General features: G+C 38.0%; 1 protein-coding gene across 4 annotated transcripts in view; it reads right to left on the bottom strand.

The window, feature by feature from the left end:
- The window catches only part of FRMPD4 (FERM and PDZ domain containing 4), a 357,231-nt gene that overhangs the window by 13,617 nt on the left and 317,984 nt on the right, over window positions 1-25,630 (bottom strand). For all 4 annotated transcript variants that reach the window (XM_032986921.2, XM_032986922.2, XM_032986923.2 and 1 more), the window contains exons 5-10: window positions 16,037-16,082; window positions 8,311-8,415; window positions 7,032-7,139; window positions 3,797-3,928; window positions 1,626-1,745; window positions 716-852 (exon numbers count right to left, since the gene is read on the bottom strand). In XM_032986921.2, the coding sequence (XP_032842812.2) occupies window positions 716-852; window positions 1,626-1,745; window positions 3,797-3,928; window positions 7,032-7,139; window positions 8,311-8,415; window positions 16,037-16,082 (648 nt within the window). The remainder of the gene's footprint in view (window positions 1-715; window positions 853-1,625; window positions 1,746-3,796; window positions 3,929-7,031; window positions 7,140-8,310; window positions 8,416-16,036; window positions 16,083-25,630) is intronic.

Here is a 25,630-nt window from a genome sequence, read left to right as displayed (position 1 = left end):
ACAGGAGAGTTGATCAAGTCCAGAGTTTTGCAATAACACATTATTTTCTATATTCAAATTATGTATTACTTATGAAGAAGATGCTTTAAAATGATATATAATCTCTCTTCTATCCCTGTCATCTCTTTCATTGTGCCATTCAGAAAATAAGTCTGAAGTTTATTTGTTTAATGTCTATGCTGTACTGTTAAACACCACTTAATTATACATAGTCAAATACCATTACAGAATTAAAATCACAGAAGATTTAACAACATAATGTCTGGTTTATTTTTATTTTCTAGGCTTTTTTTTGAACATGAAAACCAGCCAGCCATTGTCTTTGTCATTTATATTTTGTGGGATTTCTTCCTCCTCAAAAGAACCAGTCCCCCTCCTTTTACTGAATTTCCCTTTTGCCTGAAGCACCCTTTTTGGGGTTTAGGTTTTTTTTTTTTTTTTTTTTTTTTTTTCTTTAAATCTAAATAGATGTACACACAGTTGCAGTTTGGAAATTTTCTTTTTCTTTGTAGTTGCATATACATGTTGTCTAACAGATGACCAAAAAGTAAATAGACTGAAAGGTCCATACTTACAGGTCTTAACACACCTGAATCAATTTCCACAACAAAGAACTGGTGCATACATATAGACATATCAAAGAAACAACCTCAAAGAATCTGTGAGTTACTCCTAATGTTTCACTTTTGACAAACACACTGCATTCTCAACTTACTCTATATATTTGAGGGAGATTTTCTGAGTTTGCTTGGTGGTCACAGTTGCAATATACATTTGTAATGCAGCCAACCGCAGGGCAATGTCATATTTCAGTTCTGGTCCAAATCTTTCCTGAACCACATCGTTACAGCTCTGCCAAAGAACCAGTAGAGGGAGCATCAAGTTCAAAAATCTGGCACTAAAAATAAATTATAGTGTTTTTTTTTGTTGTGTTTTTTTTTTTTTTTTTTTTTTTTTTTTTTTTTTTTTAAATTAGCATTGCATGAAGAGAAACCCCGAACTCAGAAGTAGAACCATGCTGAAGGTAGGACTGTTGCTCTCAGAGGTGCCAGGTGCTCACCAGCATATGGGCACTTCTGAAGAACACAAGTACTTCTGCCAGAGAGAGGAAGGCATGAGCATTTTGATCTAAGCTCTCTTCATCTTTCCTGCATAGAACAGTAATCCTCTTTCTCAAAGAGTGCTGGGAGGGTATCAGTGTATCTGGACTCAGGATATCAGGATTCTACCTGGTGAGATACCCAGGAGAACCACATTGCTTGTACATCAGTTTTCTCATCCATTTTACTGGAAGTTCCTTTTCAGACATCATTTCTGTCTGATATTACAGTACCAGAAATAAGTATTAGCAATTACTTCAGCTTCACTGTTTTCTAAAGCCAAACATAATTTGGAAAGATATCAAAGCATTACTATTTGGAGAGACTTATGAAGGAAGAGGACTTTGCAGATGATAAAGATTTGCACATTCCCCAAGTGCACTCATTGGCTTTATGCAGCAGAAATAAAAACCAGGAATTAATGCAGCCATGCTTTTCTATTTGAAGATATAAATCTATATATACACTAAATACAACTATCTTTTTATTCTCCTTTACACTAACAATGGCTGTGATTTCACTTACTTGTACGTAGAGATATTCAAAAGCAACTGGATCTCTTCTTAGAAGATCAATGGGATCCTTTGGGACAAAGCTAATCCTGAAAAGACATCTCATCTTATGCGAGCTTGGCCTCTGGGTCACCTAGGACAGTGCAATAATAATATTAGATCTTGGCAACCCTGGTTAAGCAATGTGGTCTGTAGTCACGGGCAATGTGACCCTGCTCCAGAGCCACGTGGTAGTAAGAAAAATAGTTCTATACAACAAAGAGCTTTGCCATGGGCTCCTTATTACGTTCTTCACATAAGAAGATTATATATATGATCCTGTGCAAAGACTTTTACACTCATATAGGCATGACTGCACAATACAACTCATCCTCAAAACAACAGAATTCATTCATTCAAAACCAGAGTGAAAGGACAGAGAAAACAGACCTTAATGAAAACCATCCAAGTGAAATACAAACTGAGCTGTGCCTCATCAGGATGAAAATACCCATAAATGAGAAGGGCTAGAAGGTTTTTGGGGACACATCACATTTTATTTCTTAGGCTGACTGAGAACATAGGTGAAGCACAGCTTGGCAACTATTATTCTCCCTTTCTCTCACTTGTTTTAATCCATTAGGCAATTTGTGAGAGATTGGGTCAGTTTCCTGGGTTGTTCTGGATTAAAAAATCTACCCCATGACTTCTGACCAAGACAAATCTCTCCCCATACATTAAAAAATGAAAAAGACCACTTTGCATGTTGGTCAGCAAAACTTTATTAAGCATGTAACACCGTAATCTGGGTATATTCACAGGGGACCACTGCATAGCTAATGAATAATTGGATGAAACATTATAATGGAGCAACATTATAATGGCAAATTAAAGTATTGCTGATTTTACAGGAACTTCAAAGAAGACACCCTCAGAGTTAATGTAGTTTATGTAGTTTATTTAATTAGGCTAATGCAGTTAAAGAGTTAGTGTACTTTATAATCAACATCTTTAATTGATAAAACTATACTGTTAAAATTCTCCAGTGAAGTCTCTGTCTTGCCCTAACAATTTTCAAAAAGTATGTTTATCTCACATTGTCTCTGACCTCATTCCTAAATATCTAGGCATATTCTGTATGTATAAATAAAAGTTCCGGATGGGATTTTTGAAAGCTCAGTGTTGGTTTATGCTGATCCTTCTGACTTCAATAAGAATTTTACCAGCTACTTCAAAGAGAGACAGGAGAGCCAATATCGAGTACTTCTGGATATTGTGCAATCACTGGGTAGATTATACCCACAAGAAAATAATGTTAACATGTCAAAGTCAAGTGCTTAAAGGTTAGAAAATTCTAGAAAGACTGTTGGTAAACTAAAGTCCTTCATACTGTTACACAGACTTTAGTTATATCATCAAGGGAATCCTAGCATTTAAATTAAATCTTTTACCCATCTCATCTAAGAAGCAATTTCTCTTTTTTTACAAATTTAGGTGAAATTTTAAAAATACTAATGTTCTCCTGAAACATAGAAATATCATAGAAATGTTCAGGCTAAACAGTTTGGCAAAATGATAAGCATCTAAAATCAGGGTCCTCATCTGGGAAATGTGCAGCAAACTTGACCTCTAGTCACACCTCCCTGATATAAGGAAGAAAGTCACACCAGTATTTTCTGGATCACAATTCATCATCACTTAAGTGATATAATGTATCACTGCGTAAACAAGCCAAACCTGGCTTCATCAGAAAGAGTATTATTCCCTATCACCCAGATACAGATTTGTATAATCATATAGGAACCAAAGATCAAAAGAAGGTTTTTAAAGGAATTTGGGCAGACTGTGGTTCTCAGAATTGCTACCATGGGTTTCCAGCTGTTGAGAATGTTTTCTACCTGGGCCAAGTACAGTATGAAAAAGGCTTGATAAATATTTTCTAGCTTTCAATCTGAACTTTAATAAACATTTTAATACTTTTTAATGGCCCAATGAAGCAATGATATATGATTCCTATATAATAGAAAACCAACGTTTTTGGGAGAGAACCTGATTCTTACAGCCATATCTAAATACTGTTGCTATTTGATAGACTGTATCAAACTATAAAACTTGCAGTTAACTCACTTGAGTAATGAAAAAGATGGATAATTTACTGATTAATCAGTCTCATTATTATCTGTTTTCACATATCATTACACCAACCTGAGTTAGAGTTTCCTGTTCATGTAGCAAAAGGAGTTTCGTTCCAGATCCTTCAACCCTCTGCTCCAGCATCAGGGAAAAGTGTTCAATACACTTGATGGAAAGCTTTTCTTGGAGTGTTAAGATGACATCCTAATTAACAAAGGATTTATAAAATGTGCTTAAATTCACGAAGAGCTTGGGTCCTGGTTCTTCACTGCCACGCACCCTGCGTGTACCCAGCACAGGGTGGAAGCCCCGATGTTAAACAGGAGGATGGTCGTGTTTCGTGCCTGTTCTGCACGAGTACACAGGACAAAACGCATGTTCACCCAGTGAAAAATCAGCTCCTTTATATTCAAACATCCCTGAGATGGTATCAGATACACATGTGAAAAATATATACAAGGGAGTACTGCAAGTGGATAACCTTCTGTGCAATCTAACATGCAAATTATACTTGTGTGGCCATTAAATCATCTCCCTGCCTCCCTGGAAATAAAACCTCTCCATCAGCAAAGAAGAGATGGTCTTGCAGCTATTCTCTTCACTTGCAGGGCCACCAAACAGTACAAACCAAATCTATATGTTCAACAAAAAAATTTAAATGAATGGGATTTGTTCTTATAGGAAGGGTTTTTTTTTGAAGTCCACTTCTTGAGTTTTAAGTGCTGATAGAAAAGTCAATGATGATGATACCTGCAGAGAAATAGCTCAAAAATCAGAGACCATATTAATTTATGCTATAAAACCAATTTTTAGAGACTTTTAATTAGTTTTTTTCACATTTGCTTATGTCTAAAGGTAATTAGTTTGAGATCAATTGTTTCTAAAATAACAGCTAAACAAACATCCTCACAAAACCATTCAACCAATCGCTACTTTACTTTCATATAACGCTTTGTAAATATATGCAAAGTAGTAATATTATCTTGCAAGGTATCTTTTGCTTTAGTGAATGTAGTAGGAAATAGAAATATATAATAACCATTCATTTAAAAATAGTTTCACAGTATGTTGGTGAAAAGATTAAAACATTTCTATCTATCCAAAAGATTTTTAGATATACTTAAGTATCCAGATGGATAGGACTTACTAAGAAGATCATGACGAATTTTTATCCAAGTGTTTTACCCTAATTTAGGAAGACTAATTGATCAATTACAGCGTATTTATGGAAAATCAATCCTATGGTGGAAGGATGAAAAATGTATGTGGGAGTACGGAGACAACTCTGTACAATGTAAAGAATATAAGACAGTATTGATGGCTTGCAAGACACCACTCCAAATAATGGAAGCTAATATTATACTATTCTGACTAATGGGGATTTTATTGTTTACACATTAAATCTACTTTTATTTATACTTCTAAACTATGCTCAAAGACAAGGGGCATAACAGTAACATGAAGAGACATAATATTAAGTGTAAGTTTTTAAGAAGGCATAATAATGACTGTCGGACCTTTTAAAATATGATGCTAAGGCACACAGGCACTGAATTACTGAACCATATTTTTTGCTAACCTATCCTCTCATCCAATAACTTAGAGCCAGCCCAGGTGCTACCTCCCAGCAATAAGGAGAGTACTGCAGGTAAGGCACTGATTGCACCCTCATTGTGAAGTGGTGAGTAACTGGACTGCCAGGGGTGGAAAAATCTGTGTTTGCCTTGACTCTACTGGAGCACGTCTACTTCACCTCATTTTAAGAAAAGAAGCAGTAATCCACACCTATCCATCCACAATGAGGAATATATAAAAAGGAGGAAGAATATGTAATATACAGCTGTGCAGGCTACAGAATATATAATTGCCTGAATTAGATGCAAATTAAAATATCCCTGAAAATAGTCAGAATGACTAAGGTCAAAGCAGGTTTACAGCATCAATATGGCTAGTTTGATGAGCCCACATAGGCTTCTTTGCAAATGACTTCAAATTAGATCTAGTGTCTTACAGTACCTGACACACCCATGACAGAACTGCTGAATATTAATGTAATGTGATGGCCAAAGACTAGCCTTCAGAGGCAAAACATCCTGGAACAAGGTTGTGGTTTTTTACGCTTGTAAAAGAAAATACTGGGAAGTGGGTTTGTGGGCCTTAGCAGGGTTCAGAGACATCACTATCTACATGAAGCAAGTCTCCTATTTCTTCATCCAATCAAATTCTCAAACAGATTGAAGGAATTCAGCATTCCATGGCTGTAGAATGGAGGCTCGTATCCATTACCTGTACTCGATTTAAGTTTAAGGTATTTTTATGATCTACAAACAGATATTGCTGCCCATTTTTAAGCATAACCAGTATCTGTTTTGCCTTCAGAGTAGAGTAAATTTCTTCTTGTTTACCTTAGTAAATCACTCTCCTTGCTGTTCTAACTGATAGAGCCTACTGCTGAATCACAGTGAGCACAAAAGCAGCCTTTCTTCAAATATGCCTAGCTTTACAATCCCTTAAAACCAGAAAAAGCTGGCAGTGCAGCTGAAAATTTCAACCCTAGCCTTCACCAATCAGTCCCACTCATGCATCTCTTGTCTCAGTGTCCCAAGCACGCATGCTACCAAGGGTGAACTAGATTTGGCAACCAATCTGTGTTAAAACTAGCTCAGCCAAACAAAAATGCTTGAGAGACTAGCAGCATGCCCAACAGCGCTAGTCGTGTTGCTCACTATGCTACTCCAAGGCACTCACATATACTGACAACGCCTCTGGTTTAGGAACCTACGTGGAGCAGTGTCACAGACACTCCCTAGCAGCCTCAGTTGTGTGCCAGCGCTTCACCCTCTTTATTTCTGCATGTGAAATGTGTTAGGGAAAGCATAGAGGGCATTACACTGAGACGAGCAATTTGTCACCAGCATAACCCTACAATATCCCATCCCAAGTTCACTGGGTGACAAGCTAGATGCTATTCAATTAGCAACCAATACCTTAATCTTCTTAGCTCCTGACTTTTGCTGACAAATCATGCTAGTATTTGGCAGCATACCAAAATGATTGGACCACGCAATTTTAATTGTGCTCCAGGCACATTAAAATGATCACTTCTTCTTCACTGACAAGACAATACATTTGTAGCAGCAGAAAAATGGACCAAAACCTCATTATTTTTGAACTATGAGTCCAGCCCCAAATGAACACATTAGTAATTCTGTTCTTAAAGCATTCCAAGTAGATTATGATTACTGAAGGTCTTACAAAGGGTTAACTGGCACTCTTGGCATTGCATACCCAGGTATATCTGGCCTACCTTTATCGAAGTGCTGCAGTCAAAACGGAAAGATTTGGTTTGTCCATTTTCAAGATACACCTTCAGAACATTTGGCATGAAAAGAAGTGAATTGTCCTTAACTGTTTCCTGCCAAGAAAATTAGTGAATCAGATTACAACATGTAACAAGAGAAATCTAAATATCGTTCTATAAAGGAGGACATCATTCAGATGGGAAGGTAACAACTGAAAAGGAGTGTGTTGGCTCAAACTGAAGGCAGAATTAACAATGTCCTGCCAGTGTCTAGCCGTGTTCATTACAACTGCACTCTATAGGTCTCTTTCCTGGAAAAATATTACTGTTCACATACATTTTATGTCTGGCTTGGAGTATCTTCTTTCCCTAAGTACTATCTCCCTGACAATAAATGCTACCTCTAAATTTGAAACCTTTTCAATAAAACAGAAAAATAGACTACTCTTTCTCTGAATATAGTGAGCTATTTAGTGTCTTCAATCTACAAAACGGGAACTTCAGATTCATTAGTATAAATTACAATCAAGATGTTTTACATTCTCTTTATAGCTGGATATTAAACGCTAGTATCTGTCATCATTTAAGAAGAGTAACATATAATATTGCTACTTAGTTGTGACCATTCATAACAAGGACAGTAAAATAAATAGGAAAAAGGAAGGGAAACAAAGCTTGCTTTGTGTGTTTGTTTTTTTAAAAAAGCAGAAATTGTTTTTGACAAAATGCAGTATCAATTTCTGTTTGGAAGAGAGTTGGATAAAGACATCAGTGTGGAACAGTGTTCTGGTAAATTATGAAAATGAACCAGAAGTTCATGTTTAAGGAGGAGTTCAGTGCCTCTCAAAGGGAGGCTGACTTTGCCTGAGGGCTGGAAACAACAAGTTCAAGAGATAAAATAAATTTTAAAGAGGTTTGTAAGGTAATGTTAATCTGTTTTCCTGACATGTTACTTCTCTTGAGTTTATGGGTTTTCCTACTACAAAATTGCTCTGAAAAAAACACCAAGCATTATCAAGACTATAAAGATAGATATATATATGTGCTATCACCACAAAATGCATTCGCTAGCATTTTAATTTTATTTTAAGAAATTTTTCACAATATTATGGGCCCAATGAACTTTAAAAACAGATCTTTGAAAACTTCAGGAACAGAAAAACCCTTCTCTTTGCAAGCCTATCGCTGTTATTCCTGCCATATAATTCCCTCATTTCCCATCTTTGAGGCGTACCTTGGGATGAAATGCTCAGTCTTTCCTGAGGCTAAATAGTTGAATACTCACCGACACCTGGCCATTGATAATTACTTCTTCTGAGAAGCGCACTTTGACAGGATTGGACTTCAATCTTGCCTTTTTTGCAGCACTAATAAAAGCTGATTTAGGAGACTGGAAGGAAAAATGATTACAAGATATATCACATAATTTCAGGGTAAAACCTATCTTTCCTTTTTCACCTACTCCCCATTTCTCGCACACTGGGAACTCCATGTGTACGGCAACACCTTGCATAAAATTCACTGAAGAAAGGATATACTGTCAAGCCATAATGCTTCCTGAGATAATACATATGTACATACATATATAAGGTATCACCGATGTATACTGCACATACTGGAAGTTATCCCACTGTCAGGCTGGAGCAATAAGAAGGGCTTTCAATGTACATACGAATTCCTTGTAGTGCTTCCACAATGACTACTGACAACCAAACTTGTCTGCATGAATGGACACCGACCAGTGACCAGCCAGTGATCCTTCATTCAAACACTGAATGGAAAAGTTTTGCATAATCTATGATCCACTAAATACAGGTATACACACAACTCTTGCCAAAGAAGTGTGTGAGAGCTCTCTGAATGCAGTGGCATCTCACTATATTAGTCCACTTCAAAACACAGGTTAGAACCACCAAAAGACACCTACAGGCCAGCAAGCTTCCCCTGAACATACCCTCTACACACACCCTGTGCAAGGCTTGCCTTCAATAGATCAGACACTTTGTGGGACTTCATGGATCAGAAGTCTAGAAACTTTCCTAATTTTCTTCTGGGACCTAGCTGACTTTCACCTACTACATTAATCAATGGATTTACCTGTGATCAAGTGTTTAGCCCTTGGAAAAAAATTCTCTCTGTTTGAGGACTTTGACTAAACCCTCATTTTTAGTAACAAATTAAATATTCACAGTCAACATGAATTCCATTTTCAGCAGCAGAAGCAAGGTAGCTTTATTCTCAGGTCAGTTACAAACACAGCGCTTCCGGCCTTGCCTAACCCATAACCATGATAATGGGCAACAGAATAAATTCTGGCTTTGACTGAAAATCAGTGGGCCCCTTCAGGCCAGTTTTTGGTCCATTTGGTTGAGTAAAATGTGAATTAAGATTTTCAGAATGTTATTCTAACTCCTGAGAAGTGGCCTTACTAGTTTTGGATACTGAAAAGACTAACTCATGTTGGTTTCCCCGTGAGAAATTAGTGCAAGCATCAGTGATGATAATCCTGGAATAATTTCCTAATATCAATGCGGCATGACAGCTGTCCTTGTAAACACTTGTCACCATCACTGAGATTTTGACTCAACTAACAATCTGTAGGGATGATGGAGTAGTTCAAAGTCATGTGCTCCTGTCATCTTTGATCTCTGATGAAACTGCTTAAAAGGTTATTTTTTTGTGATTCAAAAGCCTTGTTTCTAGTAACCAGCAGGAAGAAGTCTCTAGCTCATTTCTATAGCCACTGATTTATTATCACACTGAAAATGTAACTGTTACCACAGGCTCAGTATCAACTTGTGAACAAGGAATGAAAGATGCCATTTTCTCCCAGGAAATATCAGAACCATCTGATAATTCCTGGAGCACAAAGTAGAACGAAGAAATAAAAATGAATGCTTCTTCACTCTTACAGTTCATTCTTTCCTACCTCTTCTCTAGCAGCTATGACCATACATCTTTTTAATCACTAACAGTAAATGACAGAAAATTCAACCCCATGATCAAACCAAGCTCAGCTTCCAAAGCCAGTGATGAAAAATGCAGAAGGTCTCCCAGAAGATTTGAAACAACCACCGAAAAGAAAGAAAGAAAAAAAGTTTTTCAAATAAAAGGAGTTCATGTCTTAGAGCGGGGGACCCAAAACACTTCTTCGGCAAGAAGGGACAACATGGAAAGACTGAAGAAGCATGTTTTCGTATTGTACTCTAGAGATGAATTCCTAGAAAGACACAGGATCCAATAATACCATGATTAATATAATAATTCCACACATGCTTTTTCTAATTTCCCTCCTCTCCATGTAGTCCCTTTCTGCAGTGTGTAAGGGGGATAGTCCATATGGCGTCCAAGTAATGGACTGCAACCTGTTGATTCCCACTGCCACAGGGCAGCACAGCTACAGGAGCAGGCTCTCCTTTGCAAAGGCAAAGGGAGAAGAGTGGCTTTCACGTACTTTTCTTGTCGGAAGAGGCTTTTTACAGTTGTTTGCTCTTATTGCAGATGAGTCACCAGTCTGGCCTGTCTTTACAGGCAGACTGCCAAATTTTCTTCCAGATTCTGACAAGGTTATTCCCATACAGCAAATATGGCAAACTGCTATGTGGCTTTGTTGCTCTCTACAACCTCTCCACAACCTCTCTCTTTTCTTCTCTACAACCTCAGAAGTCACTTGCAGGGGGCATAAACAAATTATGTTATTGTAAAAATGTGACAGGGGAGTCCAACACAACTGAAAGATTTGAACTTAAGTGGGTTCCAAAAAACCCCTCTGGGATATGGGGTTTAATGTACATATTGCCCAGTGAGGAGAGCACAGCGTGGTCTGCCATAAAACACGGGGCTTCCCTCCCTTCCCACTTCTGCTGTGGTAACATGGCCAGGAGTCCAGCCCCTTGCCAGACACTCTGGGTGATCCTGGAAGCAGATTGCTTTCTAAGCAGCCTCAAACTAAAACCAGGGGTGTAAGAAAAACTAGAACAGCTGCACCAGGTATTTGGGGGAATATTCTCTGCTGGTTAAAGGTTTGAGTAATAGCACAGCTTTTGCATTTAATTGCACAATCTCATTGTTTCTACCTCTGCATCAACTTGGCACTTGACATTTTCTCTTTGAGAAATTTCTCTCTGTTTCAAAAGAGTGTGCCAAATACCTAGGAAAACAGCTGGGTTTGATTGTCGAAACTTGCTTGTCTAAGGCAAGATGTGCTGCTCTATTCTATTTTAATGTCTTCAGGTTTGTAGGTGAAGAATGCTATCAATTAATGATTCTCAGTGCCAGGTTCATTCGTTTCTGATGCTCTGTCTTTTAGCCAAATGGAAGCCATTATCCTCAGTTAATGACCTTAAGCAGGAGGTGTTTACACTAATGCGGAACATTTATCACTGCAAGTAAAGTATTTGCATTGTCACAGATAAAAACAGCTTAATTAGAGTGACTTTTGCAAAATGAGGAACACATTTTAACAAGGAGTCAAAATATTTCAAAAACCCACAAACTTCACACTGTGTGACCTAAGCACTGTTTCCTGTTAAAAGCTCAAATTTATCAGGAATTTAAATAATTTTTACTTGTTTACACATAATTCAGTAAAAATTCAGCTGATCATTTCAACAGTACCTGGGAAATCTGCTAATAAGAGAAATGAAGCATTGTGTGAGAGTTGCTTGGAGAAACGATAGTGAAAACTGAGACCCTCCTTTGAACCCTACTTACTAGGGACTGCAATCAATGTGCATCCCATCAGTGGGGTCAGATCATCAGAGATTGCTATAACAAAAGGAGGCTTTCTGGAAAATGTTATTTTTCCCATTTTCTAGACTTTCTGAAACTAGATCCTATTTCTGTCAGCAGCATTAAAATCCTTCATTTTGAGGGAAACTGTTTTTCAATGAAAATAAGTATGTCTGGTACTTTGTCTGCTTTTGCAGCTGAACTGTAATTTGGGGGAGATTCCAAGTGAAATGATCTTTATTTGCTGCAGAAGGCCCTTTGAGTGCTCTTTCCAGTAGAGGTGCTGCAACAACAAAACCTTTACTCACGCTCAAGAAAAATATGGATTTAGCATTTAGAAGAGGATAGTGTAGTGCTGAGCTACCATAAAGAGATGAAACAAGGCAGTAGTATGTGACAGTCACAAGGTAAAAGGAAAACCTGCTTTATGACAGTGAGTGTCAAAATCTGACAGAAATACCGAAGTTTTAAATAGTCACAAATTGTATATATGCAATCAATTTTAATACTGTTGCTTAAAATTAGTCATTAGTTTAATATGAAATATTATGTTCGTTAGGAAATAAGGAAAAATTGCACGACCACAAAAATAAGTTGATTTTTTGGTCCACCCCTAAAGGCAATTATATGAGACAAAATGTAGCAAGCAAATAAAATGTAAGAGGAAGAATTAAATTTATTAAGTAGAACAGTACATAATGCCCAAAGGCAAACTAAATACTGCCATTCATAGCTGTGAGCAAGGCTGAAACAACTACACTGGCTCACAAGAGAGTATTGTAGAAGAGCAGGTAGGGACATGGACATGGAAGCAATAATGTGGAGGAGTTTTACCATGCAGTAATTTGTTATAACTGCAAGGCACTGACAGATCATCATCACGAGTATTTATTTGTTAAACTCTTGGCACAAATTTAATTGCTGAAATGGTGGTCAGATTTGGGTTGTCTCTTAAAAGTTGGTGATCTATCATAGACAATTATATTTTACTATTTGCATTACTTAAATTTTACAATTTTTAGATGGTAATCACAGCCTGATCATTAGTCCCATACATGTATAACACGTGACTGTAAGGTAGATAATAGCCAAACCTGAATTTAATTCAGGCATTGAAAAAGTCCAATCCATTCCACCTGCAGTAAACAACATCCTTGTTTACTGTAGTTGTCCCAAAACCCATGAGTAAAACCACAGGCCAGCTTCAGACTTTGTGGAATGTGCAGACATTGCAGCTCATCTCATGACTAGATGGGCCTGGGCCATCTACCTGTGCATCTATTAAATATGGAGGTCCTCCATAAAATCCCCTCCACTGGCATTCTGGGATTCTACCTCTCCAAAGTTCAGTCCTTTACACTCATTGATTACTCTTTTACATTCATGATTACCTCTCATACACAGCTGACTGCTCTTAATCGATAGCATAACAGTACAAAAAAAGCCAGCCATGACATACTACTTTCAGCCCTACAACCCTGCAAGGATGAGGACCTCTGGGAATGAAAGAAACTTTTACCCCATACAAACCCAGGCTAAAATTAACAAATAAAGGACTACATGAATGATAATGCACCTGAGATGGGAGAAAGGGCTAATGAAGAGGGAAAAGAGACCAAATGGCACCTAGGGGCAGGGGGGGAGAACTACGAGCTAAAAATGGTGGGCAGGGTGAAGGGTGGAGGGGCTCTTTTCCACTTCGGTGAAACAATTAACATGGAAGTTCACACTGAATTTTCTCACAGTCTTCACTGCGGAGAAGGTCATGTATTTTGTACAGCTATACTCCAGAAAAATCCATATAGCCTAAGGGGAGGCCTCCAGGAAGAAAGTAGTAGCAGTGCTCACTGGGATTTGCACCACGCACAGATGGAAGAAGAAAGGCTGAGCAGCACAGGTCTGACATGAGAGAAGGCTGCTTCATACAGTTAACAGTGGTTGGACAGTGGCCATAGACCAGCCAGCACTTCCAGGAGTCAACACAGCAATGGCAAGTTTGCCATTAACAGCACTGTGATCCTCTCCTGTGTAGGATTAAAGCTATGTATAGAACTGACCATACCAAAAAATTGATGTGGAAGTTACGCAGTGGAAAATGTCCTCAGGATGACTGTAAAAAATGTACACATTCAAAGAAAAAAAGCCATTATTTCTACACCAACTTTACAACTTCAAGCAGTCAAAAATCATCTTCCTCAAAATGCTCATGTCTGACTTCCAAATGATTTCTAAAACTACACCTTGATAGTCTTTTTCACTTCAGAGTTTGAAGTCTTTGTGACCGACCTGTTTCTTTTTATATTCTTCTTTAAAACCATGAGTTTAGATATGGTATTTGCTGCTGTTACATGATTCCAGAAGGCAAAGCAGCATGAAAAATACTGTGAGACTCGCATCAAGATTGTTGCCACAATCATTACGATCCATAAGTGTTATTTATCATCGTTTTTCTGCAAACATTGTGTCTCAGACATATAACTGTGTTATAACAAGAACCATCTCTTTCAAAACAGAAAAAGATCTTATTCTTTTCCCATTCATTGAACTTATGCACAGCAAAATTGCCCTAGATCTCAGTTGAGCCTGGACTACATCCAAGGAGCTTAAGAGGTTAACCATGAAAGCAACCTAGCAAATGATCTCTACACATAAAATCTGAACAGATATCAAAACAGGCAAGTTATTTGAGTAATACTTAAAACTTAATAAGGCAACAATCAGAATGATAGTCCATTTACAGAATAAAATGTTCAGAAATTATAATCAAATGCCGTACTTCCAAAAATCAGAACTTTGAACTGCTTCAACTGCTTTAGCTGTTCAGTAACCTCCTTATGAGCAGTGGTGATATGAACCTAGCAGAGATTTGTAGACTGATGGAAAGAAAAAGATAGTCTAATGCTTTAGTTTTGTCATAACTAAAATGAAATTTTAATGAGTTTAAGCATTAAACAAAACTGAATGCACTTAAGCAAAAATGAGCTACAAAAGCTTTCAAAAAGTACTAAGTGAACTACAGGGTACTATAAATCTAGATTATGTCTACTTTCACCTGCAATCATAAAGGATGGTTACCTGAAACCATGAAAACAAAACACACTCGAAATAGCAAATAAAACCAATTAAGAAACAGCACTCTTGTAATCCATCTTGGCAGATATCTTTCATGCAATGATAGAAAGAAAAAGGATCACCATCAAGAAGAGAGATCGATGAAATGTTTGTAAATACATATTTCTGTCAAGAATAGGGAAGAAGATCAGTCTTTATTTAAAAGTTCTTACATTTCCATTTCCTGGTTTCTACTTCATCTTTCCACTATTATTGGCAAAATAGTGAAAGGATGGCTTCTAGGAAGGGTACACAGCACAACTGTATGACCACCTCTAAACCAGCCAGAAAGGCTAACAAGTAGTATGGAGCTACACAGCACTGGCCAAGTTCCATTCACAGGATGTGTATTTTGGCAGCTTCATCGGATAAACTTGCTTTCACATCTTTGTGTCAAATCCATTTTATTTCTTATTCTTGGGTGAATAAGATACCATTATCTCTTATTAATCAAAACTGTTGTGTATCAGGCTAGCCAACAGGGAGCTGAATGGACCTGTTGAATCTGAAATCACTCCTGATGTATGGCTGGAGCCCCTCAGCAGCCTGCAAGGTATGCACAGCTGTGCATGGATGTATGGGAAGAGAGAGATGTGCTTCCTCCCCTGGCTTGGCTTTCTTTTTCACAGGAGATGGGTTTGAGCTGACAGGTCATGAACCAACTCCCACAAACTGCTGAGCGAGGTGCAAAGGCACGTCGCATCAGCCAGCTCCGAGGTGGGCTGCAGTTTCTCCCAGTCCCTTCACGCCAGCCTCATGCAATCGCCTGTCTGTCTCTTCTCTCCCCTCACCTCCGCATGCCTTGTGCTGGAGGTGCAGACAGAGCCCTCCCTTGCATAAGGTACAGCTGGTTTGATACAGCAGCATTACTGTGGGACCGAGGCAGAATCAAGAAAAACCCAGGAACTGCAACGGATCAGATACAGAAGCAGAACTCAGCATCCTGGTGTGTGTTTAAAGATATTGTTATTATTTAAGTTGCTAATGCAGTCTTTGAGTGTGGGACGTAGTAACACAGTCTTAAACATCACCTTTAACAGACACAGCCCTTACCTCACTTATTTCTTTTTATTGCACAGATAAGGTAGAGAAACAGACAGAATATAAGCAGAAAAAAAATGCTGCTACGTTGCTAGGAAACTAATACAGAAAACACTAACGATACTTACAGGGTAAGGTTGAACAACAGTAAGGAGGATTGATTCTTTGCAGCTTCTATAAAAAGAAAAAAAAAAGTAAAATCAAGTGAAGATTCATACTTTTATTCACTACAGATAACCAGTTTTTCTTTTTTTTTTTATTTATGCATTTTATGCAGTTTTATTTATGCAGGTTTTTTTTATTTTTGCAATTTATTGCCTGGCTAACTGAAGTGCAACTGATTTGGCATGCATGACCTGTTCACCAGAACTAACTAAAATAAATCACACTGTATTGGTCTTATATAGTGTCACCTTATATGCATATTCACACTACTGATACACAATTTAAAAAGCCAGAGCAAATTAAATAGAGGAGAGACTGAAGTTCCAGTCAGAAAATTGGTCTGGAAAGTCAGGCTATATTCGGTGAAGCCAACACATCTTTGAAGGCCAAATGGGATAGCAAACTCTACTTCTGTCAAAGCCATCAGTCATGCAAGGGTCAAGGTCTGACCAAGCATCCCCTAACTAAAGAAAAATCTGTTAAGCTTCAATTTTTACTCCTCTTATTAGATATTTGTATTGTTACACTAAAAGAGTATAGGTAGGCTTTTCAAAAGGAGAGATTGAAAGCTTTGGTTGCTTGTCTGTGCTTGGAACAACAAAAATAAAATTAAGTTAGAAAGTTTAAAAAAATTAATGAGGAGCTACATGGGATGAAAATTAAATATTCTGCCACAAAACAGCATTAATTTTATCCCCTTTAGATATAATTATAACTACTTAAAGGAATTTCCCACAATTATTTTTCATTTCAGTAAAACATGTTCCAAAGTTAAACTCCAGAAATTATTTATTCGATCATGAAATAGGCTTTATCTATAGTGTTCATATTTCTGAAAATTTACAGTTCATTTTTAAGGTCTGGAAGCTACAGTTTTGGAAAATTCCACAATTATTCTCCATTTAATATTCTCCATTGTTATTCTTGAAGAGTTTATAGCTTACAATTTAGAAAAAAAAAAAAAAAAGCAACCTCCATTCTGTTTTGTCTAACAACAGGATTCCCTCTACTTTTTTTCCATTCTACCTACCACATATTGGGGAATCTAAAAATCCATGAAAAGAAATATAATTTATTTCAAGAATCTCACAGTCACATCTGTACTATCCACATCTATCCAATTTGTCACTGCTATATTAATCTAGGCATACAAGTAGACAGAAAAGCCCACAGTTGTTAGCTATGGGATGAACTACAGCCCTGGGATAACTACTCCATGCTCAACTGACCTCTCCAATTACATTCAACCTATTAATTTATGCTTCTCATGCAACATAAGACTACCACCACCCCTGCCTCCTGTGGTCCAGCTACCTTAGAGAGTTGCCTTTGAGGAAGAAAATCAGATTTTCAGGGAAATTCAGATCTTCATTATTCTTGGATTAAACCTGTCCAGGTGCCACTGTAGGCAAGATTCATCCTAGACTAACAAGAGCGTTTTTAAACCAAAAGGTTGAAATATTTATTTTTGGGGACAAGACTTTCTTACAGGATAATCACTTGCATTTGAAGGGTGACAGACTATGGGCCATTCATTCAACATTTGAGGCTATAATAAGGCTATTTGGAATATCTGGACCCAAGCATGTTACACATATACAAAGTAGGTGTCAAGCATCATATACAGTCCTCTCATATTAGAGAAAACATTTTCTATAAAACATATGCTACCTACATAACAAGCACAATTACAAGAGAAATAATATTTATTCAGCAGCTTTTTGATCTGCAGTACTCAGTCATGACTCCACCGCTCATTTTAAAACCTTCTCAACTCATGGTGACAAAACTCCATACCACAGCACATGACTTTCTACTTCCAATACTGTTAGCAAATCCTATATATCTAAATGATCACCCTTGCAAAATACTGGAGACTGTCAATCATGCCATGTATTGTATATATCACAGTAAATGGAAAAAACATGGAATCACTGACCATGTACTGTGATCTGTAAATGGATGTGTACATACATTTGTCCATGTGTGACAGTAGAACACATAAACTGTTTAGATTAGATTACATAAACTAGGTATATCACCACACAAAGTGAACTATGCCTTTTAATCAACTTCTGGAATATAGTGACAAAGGCTAAAAAACCAACTGCAGTCTTACTTCTCCCCTGAAATGTCACTTCTTGTTTAAGAATGTGACTGAAGTCTGAACTTAAAAAAAAAAAAAAAAAGAGTGTATCTATTACAGATATTTTATGACCTTTCATACTCACTAACCATAATGTAAATATTTCTCTTTTAAATCTATGTACTTTTAGAGTCACCCAACACCAAACATCTGCAACTCCAAGCATGGACAACAGCTGCGGACATTTTGGGTGCTCTGCAATCTGACCAGCTAAAACCAACATCACAATAAAATATCATCATGTTTCTTTCATTTTCTGACATTAGAATCAAATTGTGAGAACAAAGCTAAAATCAAAAACTGCAATGGGAATTTAAGTGATTCATCTGTCTGTCCTTCCACATGTCTCACATGGTGATTATATTTGTCCGTTCTCCCTACTCCTTACAGCTACTTAGACTGTAATAGGGAGAGAATATAGATAATTTGAGAATGAAATTACAGCACATTATAAAGGTTAAAGTTGTATTACTAAGTATCACACATCTCGGGCTACATGAGGCATTAACGTTCAGCTACACTGCCAGCCACTGACTTTGCCTGTGAATTTGTGGCTGGAAATCACTGCCTCTCTTCTGCTTCCTTGCAGCTGGAAGAGAGGAAAGGATGGGAGGGCAGACAAGGGATGTGGGGGGACTCCCAGTATCTGGGCCATACGGAATAAGTGGCTCTGTTCTTTGTATGTGTCCTATATAGCCCAAATATAGCATAAGCAGAAAGAGAAAGTATTTATATTACTTGTACTCACTCTTAAGAACTGAGAATGGAAAATAATTGTTTATACAGATGTAAAAGATTTTAGCAATTTTATGTCCTAGAGGAGTACTAGGTTTCTCTCCCAGTGAAGATGAATGAATTAAGAACTGACATATAATAAATAATGTAATTTACAGGGAATGTAATTAAGAAACCCCTTTCTCTTAACCATAACTTATCTCTGTTTCACTCACACCAAACATCAAATTCTGAAACACTTGTTTTGAAATGCTTTGTTCTTTGCTATTTCAGGATCCTGTTTTGCTTTGGGTCTCGCTATTGATGAGAAAGGTCTGAATTTCACAATTATGGAGTGTGATGCCATGATTTGCAGTATGCTTCACACTACATTTCTGAAGTAAAGAAACAGACATCAGTGGGTCAAAAAATAACTACAAAGTGTAACAGGTTACCTCAAATGCCCTATTCAGAGCTAAAGAAAGTGGAACTCATCTTCAAATTCTAGCATCTAGACATGAGAAAATAATTCAGCATTTGAACGTCTTTCATTACTATGAAGATTAAGGCAGTAATAATGAACAAAGAGTTTGCAAAGTCACTCTATTGTAATACATTTTGAATTATTTCAAAAGGATCATTTTGATTTGAGCTGTATATACATTTTTACATAAAGCTTCTTCTACAGTGGCTATCTGAACCTAGGGAAGCTCCAGATTTCACTTCTCCAGACTTTTGTAATCAGCAACACTTCCCATGGAAAAGAGCAGTTTGCCTCAGAAATCCACCTAGATTTATTTCCAGGGCCAGAGACACCTTCTGGAGGGACCTTGGTGGGACAAAGTAGATCCATCTTAACCCAGTGTTGCCTCATCCTCCACTGTTATCATGCAGCCCTCCCCCCACAGTGTGCCTCCAGGTCCTGCAATGATGCCAACCTGCCCGAGTGGACTAGGGGAACCTTGATAAGGTAGCAGACAAACTCATTATTCATTGACACCCATGAAACGATGCAGAGGGACAGGGGGAGAGAGATTTTAAGAAGATTATGCCTTTCCTCGAGGGTATTTTTGCCACAGGAGAAGCAGTGCTGCACAAATGCTAACACACAAGCTAAAACCCCAAGCATTCCAGCTCCTCTGCCCTAGAGAACTCTTCCAGAAAGACCCATGGTGTGTGGGGATCTTCCCTCTCCACTTCCAGTGGCAACACTGCAGCACACAAACCACAGGCAACATTTGCATGACTCAGTAGCTTCTAACTGAGAAGTACAATAGATTAAACTAGGCTGGAAGCCATACTACCATGGGCAGATCGCTTCTGGCCTCCCGATTACATCTACCCATAGATGAACATTTTTTTAGCAGCAGATGAAGAATCTGATCTCTCCAAGCCTATGAGGAGGCTATTTTTTTAAGGGAAGACAGAAAATACTTTCTCAAGAGGTTGTCAATAGATGGCACAAGAACTGCTTGAAGGGTGGCAGTGGGATTTCAGTCTCTGCCTGTCCACCTGTCTGTACTGACCTCCAGGAAGTCTCTGTGAAGATCCTGTATGCACCTAGAGATGGGTGTTCCTGCCATAATGCTATGTGGACAAGGCAAGATATGCCACACATGGCATTACATCCCCAAGTCCGTCTCAGAAGACAGTTGCAGGAGTGCAGCAGGCAAGAAATGTAGTAAGAAGCTCATGAAATAAGGTATGGTGTCACAAAGGTGAGGTGTGGGGTCCCAGTTTGGGGAGGAGGGGTAACATTGCATGGTATATAGATATAGAAGATGGGACATGAGGCTAAGGTCTTGTTTTGGGAGTGGACACATGAAGAACAACCCAAGAGATGAATGGGAGCATCATATTAGATGCTATTTTCTCCAGGGATGACAGAGCACAAAATACAAAGACCATTGTGTTCAGGTCTTATTTTTGGAGCTAGGGAGGGTTCATTGGAATCTCAGGTATCAGAAAGCAGAGGGATCACACTCATGTTTGGAAAGCTGGTGACTGCTTTTTCTACCACTGTTAATGGTATTACCTGCCCTCAGCCTCACTGTCAATGCAGGAAAATACTCTTGACAACCAAGCATCTTCAACTAGTGAACTCCTGAACCATACAGTTTAATTTGAATATCCCTGCTGCTTCACAAGGTCCTTAAAATTTAAGTTTTCCACTAAATATGTGAGGACTAGCAGTGGCAGAAGCAATCTGCACAAGAATCAGGGAATTTTACAGGATTTCTGTTTGAATGTCTGAGCCCTAAAAACTGTGCAAGCAATGGATGCTTGAAATGACCACTGCCACATAAAGTATAAAAGATATAAGCACGGGATTATTACTGCACTGCAGGATCAAACAGCAGCAGAAACACAGCTGAGAGAAAAGATACTCTGATTTGAACATAAATAACTTCAATAATAGCGTACAGAAAATTACTGTCAAAGCAAATTGCATTTTATATAAATGTTCTTCTTTCTTTTAAAGGTCTGCCATGGTGTGAAAGTCAATCTTTAAAATTGTCACAGTCTGCAGATGGCACTAATTGGAACCCTTGTTGGCAGTCTCCGTAAGGGGTCAAGAAGCAAGCGTGTCTGCAGGCTGAATTATTATCTCTTCCTCCGATAGAAGTGGTCCCTTCAGATCAGGGCTGTGGTGCACTGGCGGGCTTTCATACAGAAGATGCCATTTCAGATACCTCTGCAGTAAAGACTTTGAGAATAAAAAAGCCTCCTGTTCTCTAAGGCTGTCCATCTGTCAAGCTTTCACATGTACCAAATTTCACTCCGTTTTCTCCTTTATTAGCACTGTGGCAAGGTGAGCCCTACAAAGAAGTTGTTCCTGAATTTCAGTGCTTCATGAAGACCTATATTTACCTCTAGCCAAAATAATCCTCCTCTCCACAAATACTCAAAGTTGTCCAGTTGCTTATATTCTCAATTTTAAGGCTATAATCTTTGTAACTGAGTTACCAAAATGTTAGTCAAACAGTAAATACCTGCGTGTGCTGTACAAGAGTGCCTTGGTAAGACTGCTTGAGTATCAACAGCAGTGTTATGCAGTTATCTAGCTGCTGAGCGATGTTACCTGCAGTCCTCTGCCAGACAGTGTCTTCTTACCAGCTCCTTCTTACTACATGGGCCTTCAGTTAATATTAAAGTGCGACTCTTAATATCAGCGATATGCAGAAAACTCTATGTTCACTGGGCCACCTTGCTTAGGCAACCATTTTCCTATTTACACACAGCCATGATGGTCTCCCTCAGCCCCTGAGAGAACTTGGGGTTAAACCTCAAGGCGGAGCAGAGGACATATTAGGATTTACTAACACTGGAGTGGTCTACTGCAACAGAATCAGTATTTATTTGTTTTGGTCTGTGTGAAAACTGAGAGCCAGATAGGCGTGCGTGTGTATCTGATGGACCGCAACTTTCACCAAGTCCGACTGTTAGCATGCTACTGCCACATGATCACAGCATAAATTACTTCACGCTGCATGAAGATGCCATACTGCCAAGGAGAAAAATGTAGTACTTGCTCCCCTATTAATTAATTGTTCAGCTGTCCTCTTCTAATTAGACTTTCTGCACACTGGTTTTAAAGGATCAAAGACAGATAAAGTGGGATAATATTGGTCTCTCAGGTCACTCATCCAGGCCAACTTTTCAGTGCTAGTTTTCCTATCATTAACTGCCAAACCCTCAGAAGCTCTGAGGAAAAGTGATATCTCAAAATGCAACGAACAAAGTGCAGTATAAGTCAGCCCCAAGATGTCTGTTGATGAGATATCTTTAGGAATGGTGCTATGGAGTATATGATACTAAAAAACTAAAGTATTTGTAGAACAGGGTGGTCTCATCATGTTCCACTCTCCTGAAAATTTCTCTTCTTTATTTGTCAGACAATGCTGTTTCCACCCAACTGCAGTGGTGTTTCTGTGGTCATTCAGAGCGAGCCCCTTCAGACAGGATTTCAAAGTGAGCTAATTGCAATTCTGTTTTCTTGTTCTGCAGCTGCTCACACACAGAAGCTGGCAGGAACTCAACGGCTGACCACTGGACACACTACTCAGGTACGTTAAACCCATGCAATTAGCTTGGAATCACTTAACTTTTGCACTAACATACTTACTGAGGACTTCCAGGAACTTGGACTGTACTGAAACACTGAGGTTGCAGTACAAAATGCACAGCCTGGTAAATTCTACTCATTCCACCAAATCCAACTCAATGCTGACATGAAAGAATATGCTTTGAAACAGTGGCATGAACCAATCCTCTGGTGTAGCCACCAGAGGCCTAGCAATGACTATGAAATCTATTCTGATTACTTCATCATTTCTTAACTTCAACCTTTAAAAACAGAGTCATCATGACTTTGTTACAGTTGCATAATGTAGTAAAATCTAATTTGAAAAATGCTAAATGTAATTACAACATTCTTATAACTTTCTAAATTTCTGTAAATACATCTGGATGTTCCAATTGGATTCAAAGTTCATTTACCTGGGAGAGGGAAAGAAAAGAACCCTAACAGCTGAGTGCTTTTCTGTACAGGTCCCACATGTTCCTCTACATTGCCTGAACTAGATTAAAAGAAGCTTTCCTGTGCTCTACTGAATTTCCAGCAGTTCCTTAGACATCCTCATGCAGTCACATAGCCACTTGAATTTTTACTTCAACAGTGGAAACAGACAAAATAATGAAGCTTAAAGGACTGAAGGAAACTATGTGGTAACTTTCCAAACCCTGAAAATTAGTGTTATTCCATTCACTTATCTCAGAGCAAAAGAGAGATTAACAATATGATCTAGCAGTTGAAAAGGATGTTTCAGAGAGTAAATGTTTAATATTTACATAATGAAGACTTGTTAGTTTTCTATTTTTTTTCTTTCAAACAGACACAGCTTCAATTTTCACAGAGGAAAGAAATTCCCTCTCCTGATGGTTTATTTTTAATGTCTGGTTTTGCTGACACTATGTTAGAAGGCAACAATCATCCCCTTAATATTTTTTTTCTCTAGTTTGGCTACAGAAGACCTCTTATGCCTCATGGGAAGTGAAAGTTTTGATTTCATTGATGCTGAGTCTATTTCTCTTCCTTTTAAGTGGCATAGCAACATGCTTTAGCTAAGGACATCTTGACAATGGGGAAGAAAGAATAAAAGAAATAATAATTCTTTTGACGGTCACAGTATCAGGGAAAAAATCAGTAGCAAAAGACCAGCAGATATGGCAATGGTTTGACAGTACACTAAATCAGAGACTTCCAGTATCAGATTGAAAAATCAGTGGCTGTGCACTGCACAGCTCTGGAGCAGTGTGTGAACAGTGTCTATCTGTACCAACATGCTCAGAAACTTCAATAAAGCAGATTTTATACAAGATCAAGTATTGTCTTTACTTCAGCAAATGCCATAAAGTTAGCACAGAAGCCAACAAAAACTTCATGGCACATCTAGTAGCCAATTTCACAGAAATGTAACTCTGTGCCCAGGTTAAAACCGCTCTGGTGATTGAGGAAGGAAGGTGCAGCTCTGGTACCACAACCCATTAAACCAAAGCTGGACTGACAAGTGACTGCTTATGGCCACAATGACATGAAAGGGTGTGAAGGGAAGTGCGCTTGATGTGATGGTCACAGCATCTTCTGGCAGGAGGCAAAGCAACGCTGCTGCCTTCCACAACAAAACCCTGCCTCTAGCAGAGCTCTTCTTTGCCTACCAAGTTTTGGCAAAAGTTAGGCAGTTGATATACTGATATTAATACAGTGCCAATATTGCTTCATTAACGCTTCTACTCTCCCAACAGTCTCCCCCCTACTCTGATTTTTGTCATAGGTGGACATATTTTGGACAGAGAATAGATTTACTGTATCTGCTGGTGCAGCATTTTGCACAATGAAGTTTGGTCAATCTAGACAGTATGGCAGTTAAGAGATCAATAAAAAGTAATTCAATAAAATGCATTATCTAATGCCAAACATTTTGAATAAATAATTATGGCAACAAATTAAAATAAACACTGGTATAAACTTGTTGTTCCTTTCTGAGAAACAAGGAAATCATGTACTCTAAAATCACATTTCAAATTGGAAATAAGGAAATGAAATAAAAGATAGTTGAAAATGTCAGAAACTAGAGGAGTGATGACTGTATCAACAAGATTGCAAAAAAGAGATCTATGAGAGTTACATATTAAAGAGGAGGAAATCTTAAAGATATTTTTATTATGTGACAAATTAACCATAATCTTTTATGATCAGAGCTTCATTTTCATTTGTACTGAAGCATTAGAAATCATCACAGCTGCTATTCATAATCTGTATGGCATTGGCATTTTCACTTTGAGTTTAGGGCACCGTGTATGTAGTAATGAAAGGTCAGGTGTTCACATACATCCTTCATTCCTGCAGCTATTAAATTTTTTCTTTTCCTTAATGCTTTTAAAAAAGCAGAACAACAGATACATTTTCCTGATTAAGTGTTAAATGCTTTAGGAGCATCTTGTTTTAGAGAGTTATCTGAGTTTTTATTAATAATGCATAACATTCATATAGGGCTATTTTGTGTCGGAAGTCCTTCACAGACATTATCTTAGTCCTAAGTAATCCAGTCAATAAGGAAAAAGAAATTAAGAAGAGGAAGATGCATTCAGAAACGAGATGAAGCGCTTGAATTCTGAAGAATATTGCATTTTCAAG

Source organism: Tyto alba, unplaced genomic scaffold, assembly GCF_018691265.1.
Source record: "Tyto alba isolate M040663 unplaced genomic scaffold, T.alba_DEE_v4.0 Super-Scaffold_14, whole genome shotgun sequence".
NCBI classification, from domain to species: Eukaryota; Metazoa; Chordata; class Aves; order Strigiformes; family Tytonidae; genus Tyto; species Tyto alba.
Note: the sequence above shows the minus strand (reverse complement) of the source record. Positions and strands in the feature narration are given on the sequence as shown.